The sequence below is a fragment of the Bufo gargarizans genome, chromosome 6 (assembly GCF_014858855.1).
Source record: "Bufo gargarizans isolate SCDJY-AF-19 chromosome 6, ASM1485885v1, whole genome shotgun sequence".
NCBI classification, from domain to species: domain Eukaryota; kingdom Metazoa; phylum Chordata; class Amphibia; order Anura; family Bufonidae; genus Bufo; species Bufo gargarizans.
In genome coordinates, this window is record NC_058085.1 from 109,953,970 (window position 1) to 109,969,120 (window position 15,151).

Below are 15,151 nucleotides of genomic sequence, written 5' to 3' on the forward strand. Positions count from 1 at the left end.
CCTGTTTTCAATTTTCACCTTGCCGTCGTTCACTTGATCGTTGAGTTGACGCTGTGGAATATGGTGGTTCCAAAGGTTTAGAATACAGGGATCTTTATCACTGGTACTCCACGTACCACGTGTCACTTTTCCATCTTATAGGATATAAGCTTTTGGCTGGGTGGTGGGAGATGAATCCCTACTTGGACTATCACACCCTGCCTAAAAGCGGAGAAATTGCCCCAAAAAGGAACGACCCCACTTATCGGTGGCTTACCCTGGCAATAACTTTCCCTTCCTAGATGTGTTACTCCCAGACAAAATCGATAATATTTTCCAAGCATACCATCAAGACTGCTGAGCATCCAGTCGGCATATCGCTGCAGCTATCGAGCTTCACTTCATCGTCTATATCCCCTGATGAACCTGTCCTCTATTCTGACAGGGGAAACTCGTGGGGATGGTATGCTTGGAAAATATTATTGATTTTGTCTGGGAGTAACACATCTAGGAAGGGAAAGTTATGGCCAGGGTAAGCCACCGATAAGTGGAGCCGTTCCTTTTTGGGGCGATTCCTCCTCCGCATATAGGCGGGCAATTCCTCCACTTTTAGGCAGGGTGTGATAGTCCAAGGAGAGATTCATCTCCCACCACCCAGCCAAAAGCTTATATCCTATAAGATGGAAAAGTGACGCGTGGAATGTGGAGTACCAGTGATAAAGATCCCTGTATTCTAAACCTTTGGAACCACCATATTCCACAGCGTCGACTCAACGATCAAGTGATTGACGGCAAGGTGAAAATTGAAAACGGGGTGATCCACAAAGATGTCATTTTCTCTCTAACTTTAGAGCGTGGAGCCATCACATTATTCTGGACTCAACCAGCACTAAAACCGTGAGTGGCTACAAATGTAGCATTAATATTGGAATTTGCAATCCATATATGCAGTCTTCCCTTCTAATATATATTTATAAGATTCATATCAATTATTTTTGTGGGATTTATTTTAAGAGTTAAATATAAAAGTTACGTTTTAAGTAGGTTCATTTTTTCAGTGATAAGAATTGGATATATACTTACACATCTAGCTGCACCTGTGAAATACCACTGTAATTAGTAGTGGAGCCAGAAAGGAATAGGGGAACCACCCCCCATCCAAATTAACTCAGAATTCCCTATAGTGCATTTCATTGATATCCATCATAAGTTTTTAACTGAAAGATAAAGATAAATAAAAATGTAGTTCTTGGCACAGCCCACTATGACCGTCCTCCTGTGGAGAAGTGAAGGGTACGGGTCTCTACTGCATCATCATGAGGATGATACCAGAGGCATGCAGCTTTAGTAAGCCATTACAATTAAGATCCAAATGGTAGAGATCTCCCAAACCAGACTGAAATCTCCTATTTGATCCTCTACACAGTTCTGCAACGTGTCCCTCCTTCAGGCTTCCAGATAAAATCTGCCGCCTGTTCTGGCATGATGTATTTTGGGACATGTCCATTCATCAAACCTTTCTCGTTTCTTCATTTTGTTGTAGTTTGTCATTGAGTCAAATTGTCCATATCCATATTTCACAGTTTTCTATAAGGTTTACTTTTATATGTTGTGATACTTGGTGATATACAGACGTGGACAAAATTGTTGGTACCCTTTGGTCAATGAAAGAAAAAGTCACAATGGTCACAGAAATAACTTTAATCTGACAAAAGTAATAATAAATTAAAATTCTATAAATGTTAACCAATGAAAGTCAGACATTGTTTTTCAACCATGCTTCAACAGAATTATGTAAAAAAATAAACTCATGAAACAGGCATGGACAAAAATGATGGTACCCCTAGAAAACACAGAACATAATGTGACCAAAGGGACATGTTAATTCAAGGTGTGTCCACTAATTAGCATCACAGGTGTCTACAACCTTGTAATCAGCCATTGGGCCTATATATATGGCTCCAGGTAATCACTGTGTTGTTTGGTGATATGGTGTGTACCACACTCGACATGGACCAGAGGAAGCAAAGGAAAGAGCTGTCTCAAGAGATCAGAAAGAAAATTATAGACAAGCATGTTAAAGGTAAAGGCTATAAGACCATCTCCAAGCAACTAGATGTTCCTGTGAGTACAGTTGCACATATTATTCATAAGTTTAAGATCCATGGGACTGTAGCCAACCTCCCTGGACGTGGCCGCAGGAGGAAAATTGATGACAAATCTAAGAGACGGATAATCCGAATGGTAACAAAAGAGCCTAGAAAGACTTCTAAAGAGATTCAAGGTGAACTTCATGCTCAAGGAACATCAGTGTCAGATCGCACCATCCGTCGTTGTTTGAGCCAAAGTGGACTACATGGGAGACGACCAAGGAGGACACCATTGTTGAAAACGAATCATAAAAAAGCAAGACTGGAATATGCCAAACTACATGTTGACAAGCCACAAAGCTTCTGGGAGAATGTCCTGTGGACAGATGAGACAAAAATCGAAGTTTTTGCCAAGGCACATCAGCTGTATGTTCACAGACGAAAAAATGAAGCATATCAAGAAAAGAACACTGTCCCTACTGTGAAACATGGAGGAGGCTCTGTTATGTTCTGGGGCTGCTTTGCTGCGTCTGGCACAGGGTGTCTTGAATCTGTGCAGGGTACAATGAAATCTCAAGACTATCAAGGAATTCTAGAGAGAAATGTACTAGCCAGTGTCAGAAAGCTTGGTCTCAGTCGCAGGTCATGGGTCTTGCAACAGGACAATGACCCAAAACACACCGCTAAAAACACCCAAGAATGGCTAAGAGGAAAAAATTGGACTATTCTAAAGTGGCCTTCTATGAGCCCTGACCTCAATCCTATTGAGCATCTTTGGAAGGAGCTGAAACATGCAGTCTGGAAAAGGCACCCTTCAAACCGGACACAACTGGAGCAGTTTGCTCATGAGGAGTGGGCCAAAATACCTGCTGAGAGGTGCAGATGTCTCATTGACAGTTACAGGAAGCGTTTGATTGCAGTGATTGCCTCAAAAGGTTGCGCAACAAAATATTAAGTTAGGGGTACCATCATTTTTGTCCATGCCTGTTTCATGAGTTTATTTTTTTACATAATTCTGTTGAAGCATGGTTGAAAAACAATGTCTGACTTTCATTGGTTAACATTTATAGAATTTTAATTTATTATTACTTTTGTCAGATTAAAGTTATTTCTGTGACCATTGTGACTTTTTCTTTCATTGACCAAAGGGTACCAACAATTTTGTCCACGTCTGTAGCTATTTGCTTCAGTACAGGATTCATTTAGTAATATCAGTAGATTTTCTTTTAATTTGTGGAGTTTTGAGCCTGTCTATTGGTTTCCTGTTTTAGGGATGGGTTTTCATGAAGACCTCCATCGGATCGGTGCCAAAGAAGGACTGAAGGGAAGGAAGCTACAGAAGGCCATGGAAAGCTTTGCCTGGAATATCACTGTCCTGAAGGTATGTGGTACAGTGCTGCCATCTGCTGTTCTAATATAACAACACACTGCATATTGATAACATTGGGATCTGTTCACACTTTCATCCTGACATCCATCATAAAGCTTTCATGGAACCCGCTGAGCTATAGTGGCCTTTGTACAGATTTGACATTGGGGCCATTATGCTCACATTGAATAATGTCCTCTGGTAAACTTCAACCTCTTCCTGTCTTGTGGCATAATAGTAGATCCCATTGAGAGGGTCATTTCTTGGATACACCCAACTATTACAGGACAGTGGTGGTGTGTGCACAAGAGCTGTACCTGCACCATTACTTATGGATGCTGGTTTTATCATTCCACTGACAGTGGGGACTCCAAAACCTAATTGCCCCCCCTTTCCCCTTTGTGATCTTTAGGTGTGATGACAGAGGGGGGGCCTAAAAGGGCTCCCAGTCTGCCATGTATCTCAGCCTATTAGGCTATGCCTAAGGCAGGACCAAATGGGCTGCTTGTCCGTGTGAGGCTACTCTTACAAGCAATTTTAATCACAACCTTAAATGTCTGGAACTGAAAATCAATTCCATATATTTAAATGTTGTTATTTTGGCGGGGAGCACATGGATCTCTGCAAGCCCCATTCAGGGAAATGGAACTGATTTTCAGTAACAGAAACTTTCTGAAACAAAATGTGCTGCGTTTAATTTCCATTCAATTTCCGTATTAAGGAGGAAAAAAAGTAGCTAAAAGTAGTAAAATATAAAAAAATACTGTATACATTTGTTATCACTGCAAGTACAACAACCTGATGAATGAAGCTAACATATCATTAATTCTCCATGTTGAATGCTGTAAAAACAAGTACCCCCCCAAAAAACATAGCCCAAACCCAAGTTGTTTTTCCCCATTCCCCACCAAAAAGAAAAAACATACAGTCATGTGAAAAAATTAGGACACCCTTTGAAAGCATGTGGTTTTTTGTAACATTTTTAATAAAAGGTTATTTCATCTCCGTTTCAACAATACAGAGAGATTAAAGTAATCCAACTAAACAAAGAAAACTGAAGAAAAGTCTTTTCAAGATCTTCTGTAAATGTCATTCTACAAAAATGCCTATTCTAACTGAGGAAAAAGATAGGACACCCTTGCCCCTAATAGCGAGTGTTACCTCCTTTGGCTGAAATAACTGCAGTGAGACGGTTCTTGTAGCCATCTACCAGTCTTCGACATCGGTCTGAGGAAATTTTACCCCACTCCTCAATGCAGAACTTTTTCAGCTGTGAGATGTTTGAGGGGTTTCTTGCACGTACAGCCCTTTTCAAGTCACCCCACAGCATCTCAATGGGATTCAAATCTGGACTTTGACTTGGCCATTCCAGGACTCTCCATTTCTTCTTTTTCAGCCAATCTTTGGTTGATTTACTAGTATGTTTTGGGTCATTGTCATGTTGCATGGTCCAGTTCCGCTTCAGCTTTAATTTTCTAACTGATGGTCTCACATGTTCTTCAAGCACCTTCTGATACACAGTAGAATTCATCGTGGATTCTATGATGGTGAGCTGACCAGGTCCTGCTGCAGCAAAGCAGCCCCAAACCATGACACTTCCACCTCCATGCTTCACAGTTGGTATGAGGTTCTTTTCTTGGAATGCTGTGTTTGGTTTACGCCAAACATGTCCTCTGCTGTTGTGTCCAAATAATTCAATTTTGGACTCATCTGTCCAAAGAACATTATTCCAGAAGTCCTGGTCTTTGTCAACTTTATCTCTGGCAAATGTCAGTCTGGCCTCGATGTTTCTCTTGGAAAGCAAAGGTTTCCTCCTTGCACACCTCCCATGCAAGTTAAACTTGTACAGTCTCTTTCTGATTGTAGAGGCATGTACTTCTACATCAACAGTAGCCAGAGCCTGCTGTAGTTCTCGAGATGACACTTTAGGGTTTTTGGAGACCTCTTTTAGCATCTTGCGGTCTGCTCTTGGGGTGAACTTGCTGGGGCGACCAGTCCTGGGCATGTTGGCAGTTGTTTTGAAAGCCCTCCACTTGTAGACTATCTTCCGGACAGTGGAATGGCTGATTTCAAAATCTTTTGAGATCTTTTTAAATCCCTTCCCAGACTCATAGGCTGCTACAATCTTTTTTCTGAAGTCCTCTGACAGCTCTTTTGCTCTCACCATGGTGCTCACTCTCACTTCAACAGTCAGGAGCACACCAAACTAAATGTCTGAGGTTTAAATAGGGCAAGCCTCATTCAACATGCAGAGTAACGATCTACTAATTATGTGCACCTGGTGTGATATACCTGTGTGAGATCTGAGCCAATTTAAGAGGGAATACATGTGAGGGTGTCCTATCTTTTTCCTCAGTTAGAATAGGCATTTTTGTAGAATGACATTTACAGAAGATCTTGAAAAGACTTTTCTTCAGTTTTCTTTGTTTAGTTGGATTACTTTAATCTCTCTGTATTGTTGAAACGGAGATGAAATAACCTTTTATTAAAAATGTTACAAAAAACCACATGCTTTCAAAGGGTGTCCTAATTTTTTCACATGACTGTATACTGTACTGTTCGGTTTTTCCGTTCCCCACCAAAAATTGTTCCCCAAAGAAACTTGTACTGTGGAAAAATAAAAAGTTATGGTGTTTAGAATGTGATGCAGTATCATTAAAGGGGTTAATATAATTCAGCAGGGCAAGGCTTGGCACCATGCACATGGCAGAGGTACATGCACAAAGCCTATACAGAGGTCTAGAGAGTTACTCCATTCTAGGTAACCCATGTGCTGCCATACAGTCACCCCACATGGCACCCCCTGGGAAATATTCTCCCCTAGAAGTACTGCTGGGGTGAGACTATCTCTGCAGTGTGGCATCTGGAGGGGGTAGGGGGGCAGCTTCTGTATGAAATGATGAGATCTCACCGCAGTGTTGAAAGAGGGCTACCGCCGGGATTAATGCGTAGGTGGCAGCGGCTGAACAGACTCTACACAGGCTGCACTGGTACACCACTCCAATAGATGTGATTTCATGATTTAAGAAAAACAGCACAAAGGGTAAATGAATTTGATTAATCGCGCAGTCCGGGTATGGGACTATATCACATTCTATGTGCCTGACACCAGGGGCGGACGGGGAATTGAAAAATTTGACGTGGGCCCAAATTGCTAGAAGATAGGAGCCAACACAAGTAGGTGGGGCTCAACTCAAGTAGGCGGAGCCAGCATAACCATAGAGAGGCAGTATAATGTGCTACACTTTGATATATAGGTCTGCAGCAGAACCAAACACCACAGTGCAGCACAAAATACTGCCCCGGCAGAACCAAATACCAAAAAGCAGCACAAAATACTGCCCCGGCAGAACCAAATACCAAAAAGCAGCACAAAATACTGCCCCAGCAGAGCCAAATACCACAGTGCAGCACAATATACCGCCCCAGCAGAGCCAAATACCACAGTGCAGCACAATATACTGCTCCAGCAGAACCAGATGTCACAGTGCAGCACAATATACTGTCCCAGCAGAACCAGATGCCACAGCGCAGCACAATATACTGCCCCAACAGAACCTCTCAGGACAGCCCCAGGTAATTATGTACCCAGCAAGGCTGAAGTGGGCCCTCTTGGAATTTTCCCTGAAGGGTCTATGGCCTGTCCGCTCCTGCCTGATATTTTTGTTCTCAGGTGAGGTAAGCTCCCTCCAGGGGTGTCTGACAGCAGGTTACTCCCATCTCCCCATTCAGTCATGCTAAGTGCGCCTGTGTTTCTGATGGGGAGTAGCTCTGTCAGCTGAATATCTACTCAAGGTGTATGGGCACAGGAGTCTGGAAGTGATGTGGCGGTAGATTGTAGTGTACACAGTCCTATCACGCTATGTAGGGCGTCAATAGTGTTGATAAAGGGTGGCAGTGCTCACACATCTGGCACGTGTGCTATTGCCGTTTGTGGCCAGACAGTTTCAGCAAACATGATTATGTAGTCCTTGTCTGGTTCAGAGCGATATCATAGATCTGTTCCCTCGTAACAGTGCTATTCTATTATACATTGCTGGGAAGTATCTTCATGTAGCAGCAGCTTTTAGAGATCCAGGCCCGGTCATTTTAATGACTCATTAATCTCCTTGAACAAACAGTGTGTTTAAATATGAAGAGATTTGCCTGCTGGCGGCTCCTGCTGTAATAGTTCATAAATTATAATCTATTACAGGTTAACCCTTCTTATACTGACACTAATAGGAGATTTCAGCACCTATTAAGCACCTATATTTTCCACAATATACAAGTCTTTCAAGCAGAATATTGCTTATTACTATGGCATATTCATAAAGAGAAGAGTTCTTATAATGCTGATCCCTGTGGCCAAGGTGGCTGCATAAATAATGGTCCCCTAATATAATCTGAAACACTCAAAGTGTTCCAGGAACAACAAGTAAGGAAAATGTGACAGCTTGCAGTCTGCTGTTTATGGCAGCCTGCAGTCTGTGGACTCATTGGGGCAGATTTATCTATGTATGCCAGGTTTTTCTCATAAATACATTAAACATCATGGGATTTAACACTTTTTTGAACACTGAACAGATCTCTAAAAGTGCATGTATGATTTAAAGCCATGCCAGTGGTGGCTTATCATTTTCCATACGTTTCTACTTGTAAAGGTGGCAGAATACAATGGCAGGCCAGATGCGGTGATCATCTGCCAGAGTTTGGCAGGTTCTGCGCCAGTATTAGAACAACCTCTATTTAGGCTACAGGTGTAGAAGAAATTTGACATTCCAGCCCCTATGGTGTTAAATTAGCAGTAGGGTTTTCATCTGGACTGTGCACATAATACATGTTTTAACACGGCCATTCATTAAGTATACAAAGGGGGCTTCTACTTATAAACGTCCTTGATCTTTATACATTATGGGTGGAGTGTATTTTATATGTTTCTATACCCAGCTTTACATTTATACAACCTCAATTGCAAAAAAGTTGGGACGCTGTATAAAATGTAAGTAAAAACAGAATGCAATGATTTACAAATCTCATACAGCCGATATCCGGGTTTTGCGGATCCGCAAAACACCAAGGTCGTGTGAATGTCCTCTTAAGAACAGGCATTATTCTGTACTGGAAATCACTGCACGTTGTTGTCTTCTCTCAGCCAAAACCCATTGAAAATGAACTGAGGCAAAATGGAAAACTGTTATGTGGTCAGGTGCATCAAAATGTAAAATTCTTTTTAGAAAACAGACACCGAGTTCTGAGGACTCAAGAGGAGAGGGACCATCTAGCTTGTTATCAGCACACTGTTCAAAAGCCCGCATCTCTGATGGTGTGGGGTTGCATTAGTGCCTATGGTGTGGGCAGCTTATCCATCTGGAAAGGCACAGTCAATGCTGAACAGTATATAGAGGTTTTGGGGGAAAAAAATATATGGGACAACTTTCCTCTCCCAAAACTCCAGCAATTGGTCTCCTCACGTTCCAGACATTTATAGAATGTTAAAAGAAAAGTGGATGCTATACAATGGTAGACATGGACCTGTACAAACTTTTTTGAGATGCTTTACTTCCATCAAGTTCTAAATAAGTTATTTTTTCATTAAAAATGGTAAAATGTCTCGCTTCCAGCATCTGAAGTGTTCATTGATCTATTATGAATACATATGGGTCTGTGAGATTTGCAAATCATTGCATTCTGTTTTTACTCACCTTTTACACAGCATCCCAACTTTTTTGGAATTGGGGTTGCATTTTACTTCAGTGGGTATTCCAGGATTTTAATATTGATGACCTATGCTGAAGGATAGTCCATTGATATCAGATGGGCTTGGGTCTGAAAATCCTCACCTCCCACTGATCAGCTGTTTCAGAGTAACAGTCCATTTTTCAGTAGATTTAAAGTAAATGTCAGCAGTGCTGCAATTACAAGCTCGATTCACTGCACAGTGGACAGAGCTGTGTACTTCTGGCACTGAAACATCTGATTGGCGGCGGTTTCTGACCTTTGACAATGAGATGTTGGTGGCCTATCCTGAGAATAGATCATCAGTATTAAAATCCTGGACAACCCCTTGAACAGAAGCCACCCATGGGTGTATAAAGACCTGGTAGTGTTAGCAGTCACTAGGGAAATGGCAGATGAGTGCAACATAGCAAAGAAATGGACCATCAATCCCAGATTAGAATGGGTTTTCCACTTTAGAAACTTGTTATTTTTGTAACAGGCTGTCCTGCTGCTGGCAGCAATGGATACATTTTCCTGTAGAAAAGGAGAATTGAAGCATTACATGGTGCCCATTGAATTAATTGGGCTCTTTGTGTAAAGCACAGAGAGTGAGGCACCTTTTGTAGTCACTCTCCGGCTTATTGATGGAAGTTCTGTATGAGAAGACTCCTGCCGTTTCCTTATTGGCCTAACAGGGTATGTAAAAATTCTTTTCTAAACTGGACAACTCTTTAAAGAGGACCTGTCACCTCTCCCGACATGTCTGTTTTAGTAACTACTTGCATTCCCAATGTAATGACAATTCTGCAACGTCTGTTCTTATGACTCCATGTTGTGCCGTTCCTGTATTATTCCTGCTAAGAGTTATACCCAGCCGTTTGCAATGAAGATCCAGATGAGTGTTACCAGGGGGGGTCCCTGTACAGTCTGACATTGACAGCACTGATTGAATAGTGTCAGACTGTGTAGAGATACCCCCTAACTGGTAACACCCAGCTGCTAGTAATTCATTCATGACTTCTAGCAGGAATAATAAAGGAATTGCACATTATAGAGTCATAAGAAGATATGCTGTGGAATTGTTATTACAAGGGGGATGCAAGTAGGTGCTAAAACAGACATGTCAGGAGAGGTGACAGGTCCTCTTTATATTGTACTGAAAATCATCTTAATATATAGTGCAAATTAAGATCGAGGATGTACTTTATATGCACTATACAATCACCCCTACACACAGACATTAGATAGATCACTCTACTCGCAAGGGCTTACATTCTTAAAGGCTATGAGCGCTTTTGGGGACAATTATGTTATTGCATTCTACTCATTTTCGCCTACAAATCATATTTTCAGTTGGTCTTTATTAAAACATTTTCAGCCCTTTTCCTGTACAGATGTCAGTCTGTGTATTTGCAGAGTAGCAGGCATTCTGTGCACAGTGTGTCCCGTCAGATAGAAGCCCCTACAGCTCATGTGTAGCCCTTATCTCAGAGCTCGTAAACACTTATTTAGGCTAAATTCTTATCAGTTTGATAAGACTTGATCTATAATGAGTGTTTATGAGCTGTCAGGGATTCATAGATAAGGCCTACACATGAGCTGCCAGGCCTTCTTTCTGACGGGACTCACTGTGAACAGAAAGCCTGTAGAGAGAAAGGGGCTGAAAATATTTAATAAAAACCAATTGAAAAAAATAATTTGTAGCCCAAAATGAGTAGAACTCAATAATAAAATAAATTGCCCTTAAAGCTGCCAATAGCCTTTAAAGAAATCACAGAGAAATGGAAAACTTCAAAGACCTTGCAGTATGAAATAGATTGAATGGCATTTAAGGCACTCTCTAGCCTGCCATCTCTTCCTTTGTTTGTTCTGTCATCCGTATAAAACACTTTTCGGATTCCCAGCAGACAAATTACTGTCATTATGTGGGAATTCAGCTGGTAGTGCGCTAAATAGTGTTAATGGAAAGCTGAGTCCTCCAATGCACCATGTCATCTAAACGTGCATAGAATAAGCTTTCATCCACACTACCGTATGTGTTTTGCGGTCCGCAAATTGTGGTTCCGCAAAGAAAACGGATGACATCCGTATGTCATCCGTTTTTTTGCGGCTCCATTGTAACAATGCCTATACTTGTCCGCAAAGCGGACGAGAATACGACATGTTCTATTTTTTTTTGCGGGGCTACGGAACGGACATACGGATACGAACAGCACACTGTGTGCTGTCCGCATTTTTTGCGGACCTATTGAAATGAACGAGTCCCCATCCTATCCACAAAAAAAAAACGGAATGGACACGGAAACAAAATACGTTGTGTGCATGTAGGCTAAGGTGGTGAGATACCAGCACATACAGTCTGTCTAGTACAGTGATAGGAAACTACGGCTCTCCAGCTGTTGCAGAACTACAACTCCCAGCATGCAAAGACTGCCTACAGCTTTCAGCCTACAGCAGGGCATGGTGGGAGTTGTAGTTTGGCAACAGCTGGAGAGCCGCAGTTTGCCTATCACTGGTCTAGTACAATATAGTAAAATAGGAAGAACTTCAGATGAAACACCATTGCAGATGCTTTAGACTCTGGCTTTAGTGCTAATCTCTGGATCCACTGGTCACACCTTCTCTCCATTTGTATTGTATACTGATGCCGTACAGCGTTGTAAGTTAGCAATTGGTGCCTATAAAATAATGAAAAAGAAATACCCATTGGCTTACACAGCGCTCTTTCCTGACCAGGCCCTTGTCCATTAGTGCCCATAACTGTACCATCTATACTCCCCATATTACAAAAAAAAACTTTCAGACTTTCTGATACAAGGGTAAAACAAAGTTCACTGAACTGGTGGCTACTTTCACACTAGCGTTAAAGTTTTCCGGTATTGAGTTCCATCATAGGAGCTCAATACCGGGAAAAAAACGCATCAGTTTTGTCCTAATGCATTCTGAATGGAGAGCAATCTGTTGCTTCTGTTCCAGTATGCAGTCTGTTGCAGGATGCATCAGGATGTCTTGTGTTCTATCTGTTTTACGGTATTTGGCCGGAGAAAATACCGCAGCATGCTGCTGCATTTTCTCCGGCCAAAATTCTGGAACACTTGCCGGAATGACAGATCTGGCATTAATTTCCATTGAAATGTATTAATGCCATATCCAGTACCAAGTGTTCAGGAAATTGCCATATCAGAGTTGTAGCCTCCTGTGTGATTAGGACAGGCTTTGTGTGCACTAATAGGACAGCGGCCATTTTGTTTTTCATAATGATTGCTCCCTAGACAAAACAAGCCATTATAACTAATGAAAGGTATTTGGGAATATATATATGATGAAGTAATATTTAAGTATTTTCATTTTCTTAATTCCCAGAGAACCCCTTTAAAGAGGTTGTGTACAAATTTCCAAACCTCTCAGATTGGCGATACCCACGTTGGTGATTATACGCCCCAGCTCGTTCTCTCCCTGGCCTCCTCTGCTTTTCTCAAGCCCCTCCATGTAAACGCCTCTGCAGCCAATCACTGGCCACTTGTCCCCTTGCATCATGTCAAATGGTCACATAATACATGGGGAGCAGATAACCACTGCGGCTAGTGATTGGCTGCAGTGCATTCAAACTGGTAGACAAGCAGCGGAGGCTGTGGAGCAATCATGTTGGGACCCAGCACTGGGAATCAGGTAGGTAGGATCTCCAACATGGGTCCCTCCGGTCTGAGAGGTCTGCATTAGTGCACAACCCCTTTAAGATGAATTCCAACACAGCTGATTTGTTGCAGAAATATCTACGACAAGAAATCCACTCTATTCATGTAAGTGGGGCTCATGCTGCAGACACAACTCCATTCAGATGAATCAAATGAATTTTCAGCAGGGAGTTTTAACATCAAGACAAGCATTCTCATCACACTGTTCTTGCAGGCACTAATACTGTGCTCACGCGAGCATGAGCAGGGCAATGGCGGTAACACAGCCTGAGATCAGAAAAAGCCCTGATCGCCCCATTTGACACTTTGAATGCCTCAATCGAAGCTGATCACAGCATACATAGGGAGAGTTGAGGCAGAGACCCTCCTTTGAGGCACTAAGAGCTCAAACATTATATGGCAGAAAGCCTAGGGTCCATTGACAGGCATCATGTCTGTCCTGCTATACTCCCTGTTGTTAGGATGTACTTATATATGCCCTAATAACTGCCAGTGTAAAGTAGCACCACATAAAATATGGCACTGATTTAGTTATGTCACGACTGTATAAACCTGTTCAATAAACTTATAACATTGATGTGGCTGTAAAAAAAAACACAGTATTTTTGCCCCTTAATAATATAATAAATGAATCCTTATTATATATGTACCATCACATTGGTACATATAGGCACCTACATAAGATACAGTTTGTCCTGAAAAAACAGGTTGAGGGGAGGTTCACACAAAGTTTTTTAGAGGAGTTTTTGAGGGAGATTTTCCTGCAAGTTTTTCAGCCAAAGCCAGAAGTGGATTCGAAAGGAATCCGAAATATAAAGGAAGGACTTATACTTCTCCTTCCTGCTGGATCAACTTCTGGCTTTGGCTGAAAAACATGCAGGAAAATCTTCATCAAATCTTCCAGCAAAAAAACTCCCTGTGAACCTACCCTAAAGGTGTTGTGCTGGATTTGAAAAATATAGCTGCTGTTTTTTTGTGTTTTTTTCCAAAAACAGCACCACACCTATCCTCTTGTTGTGCGTAGTATTGCACCTCAGCCTCATTCACAATGCAGCAGCGGTGATGTGCCAGCAGTGATCATGTCATGCAATACCAAACTTAACCCATTTGTAGGAATATGAGCAGAGCACTCTAATTGCCATGTTCACACAGGTTGCCATGATCGCTATTGGCACATCACCACAGCCTTGGCGCTGCAATGAAGACCTACAGGTTGATGTGTCTGCTGTATGTTCAAAACCAGCATCTGGCTTTATATGTCCTCCATCTCAATGTTACCTTTCATCTGTCTCCAGTATTTCAGTCACTTACTGATAAACTTCGCACACCGCATTCTCACAGATTTTTTATTTTTTTTTCCCTATAATCTCACAGGGCCAAGCTGACCTCCTCAAACATGCAAAGAATGAAGCTGTGGACCATGTGAGGCAGATCCACCATGCGGGTCAGTCCTGTGGAATAAGCAGTGCCAGCTCCCACTCCCCCTCTCTTGATATCTTCAGACCGAGAGTGGCACTGGAACCCATTCCCGAAGCAGACGGCGGAGGCAGCACTGGCTCATAAAGATGCATTCAGCAGCCAGGAGAGCAAGAACTTAACCCCTGGCCTAGCGGGCCCTTCTGCAACATATTGCTGTGAACTGCAGAAGAGTCCCATAAGCTACAGGGTAATTGTTAGGATCTCCCTCCATATTGACCCTCTATCTTCCGTTACTACCACCCCAAAACACAGCTGTAGACTAGATCTGCAGAGTTCTTCATAATGATCCAAAGTATAGAAGTTCGGGATAGACGTCTAATGGAAGGAGTACATTTCTGTTTTGTGCACTCACAGACCAGCCTCACTTCCCCTCTATTTGTACCCTTTCCAAAACCGTGACGATTTGGGGTTATGAGGGGAGAAGTGTATTGCTACCTCTGTTCACTTTCTCCATGACCCTCTGTTCATGTATTGTATGAGATCACTCGTGGTTTAAATACACTTGTTCAGAGCCATTTCTAATGTATGTGTATTTATAAGGGGGTGTGAAACAGTTTGTATAGCTGGGTTGTCTTGAAATTGTAATATATGGAGCAGTCATAGAAGTATTGGAGATTGCGTGTGACCCAAATCTTATTGTGATAGAAAAAAGCTGTCCAGGATGAAACTAGCCACACCATTACCTAAAATACAGAATTTTTTTTTGCAGCAAAACCAAAGAATACTGTACATCAAGGTACACAATGACCTTGCCTACCTAGTACAAGAGTCGGAGAATTGTTAAAGGGGTTAAATAGTTAAATATTACATTATTATAAATAAATTCCTAAATACCTTTC

At 41.9% G+C, this 15,151-nt stretch overlaps 1 protein-coding gene across 4 annotated transcripts in view; it reads left to right on the forward strand.

Annotated features, from left to right (window-relative positions):
- The window catches only part of LOC122940198 (inactive phospholipase C-like protein 2), a 128,759-nt gene extending 113,932 nt beyond the window's left edge, over positions 1-14,827 (forward strand). For all 4 annotated transcript variants that reach the window (XM_044296641.1, XM_044296642.1, XM_044296643.1 and 1 more), the window contains exons 5-6: positions 3,341-3,450; positions 14,208-14,827. In XM_044296641.1, the coding sequence (XP_044152576.1) occupies positions 3,341-3,450; positions 14,208-14,396 (299 nt within the window). In that variant the 3' untranslated portion in view covers positions 14,397-14,827. The remainder of the gene's footprint in view (positions 1-3,340; positions 3,451-14,207) is intronic.
- Positions 14,828-15,151: the final 324 nt, after the last annotated feature.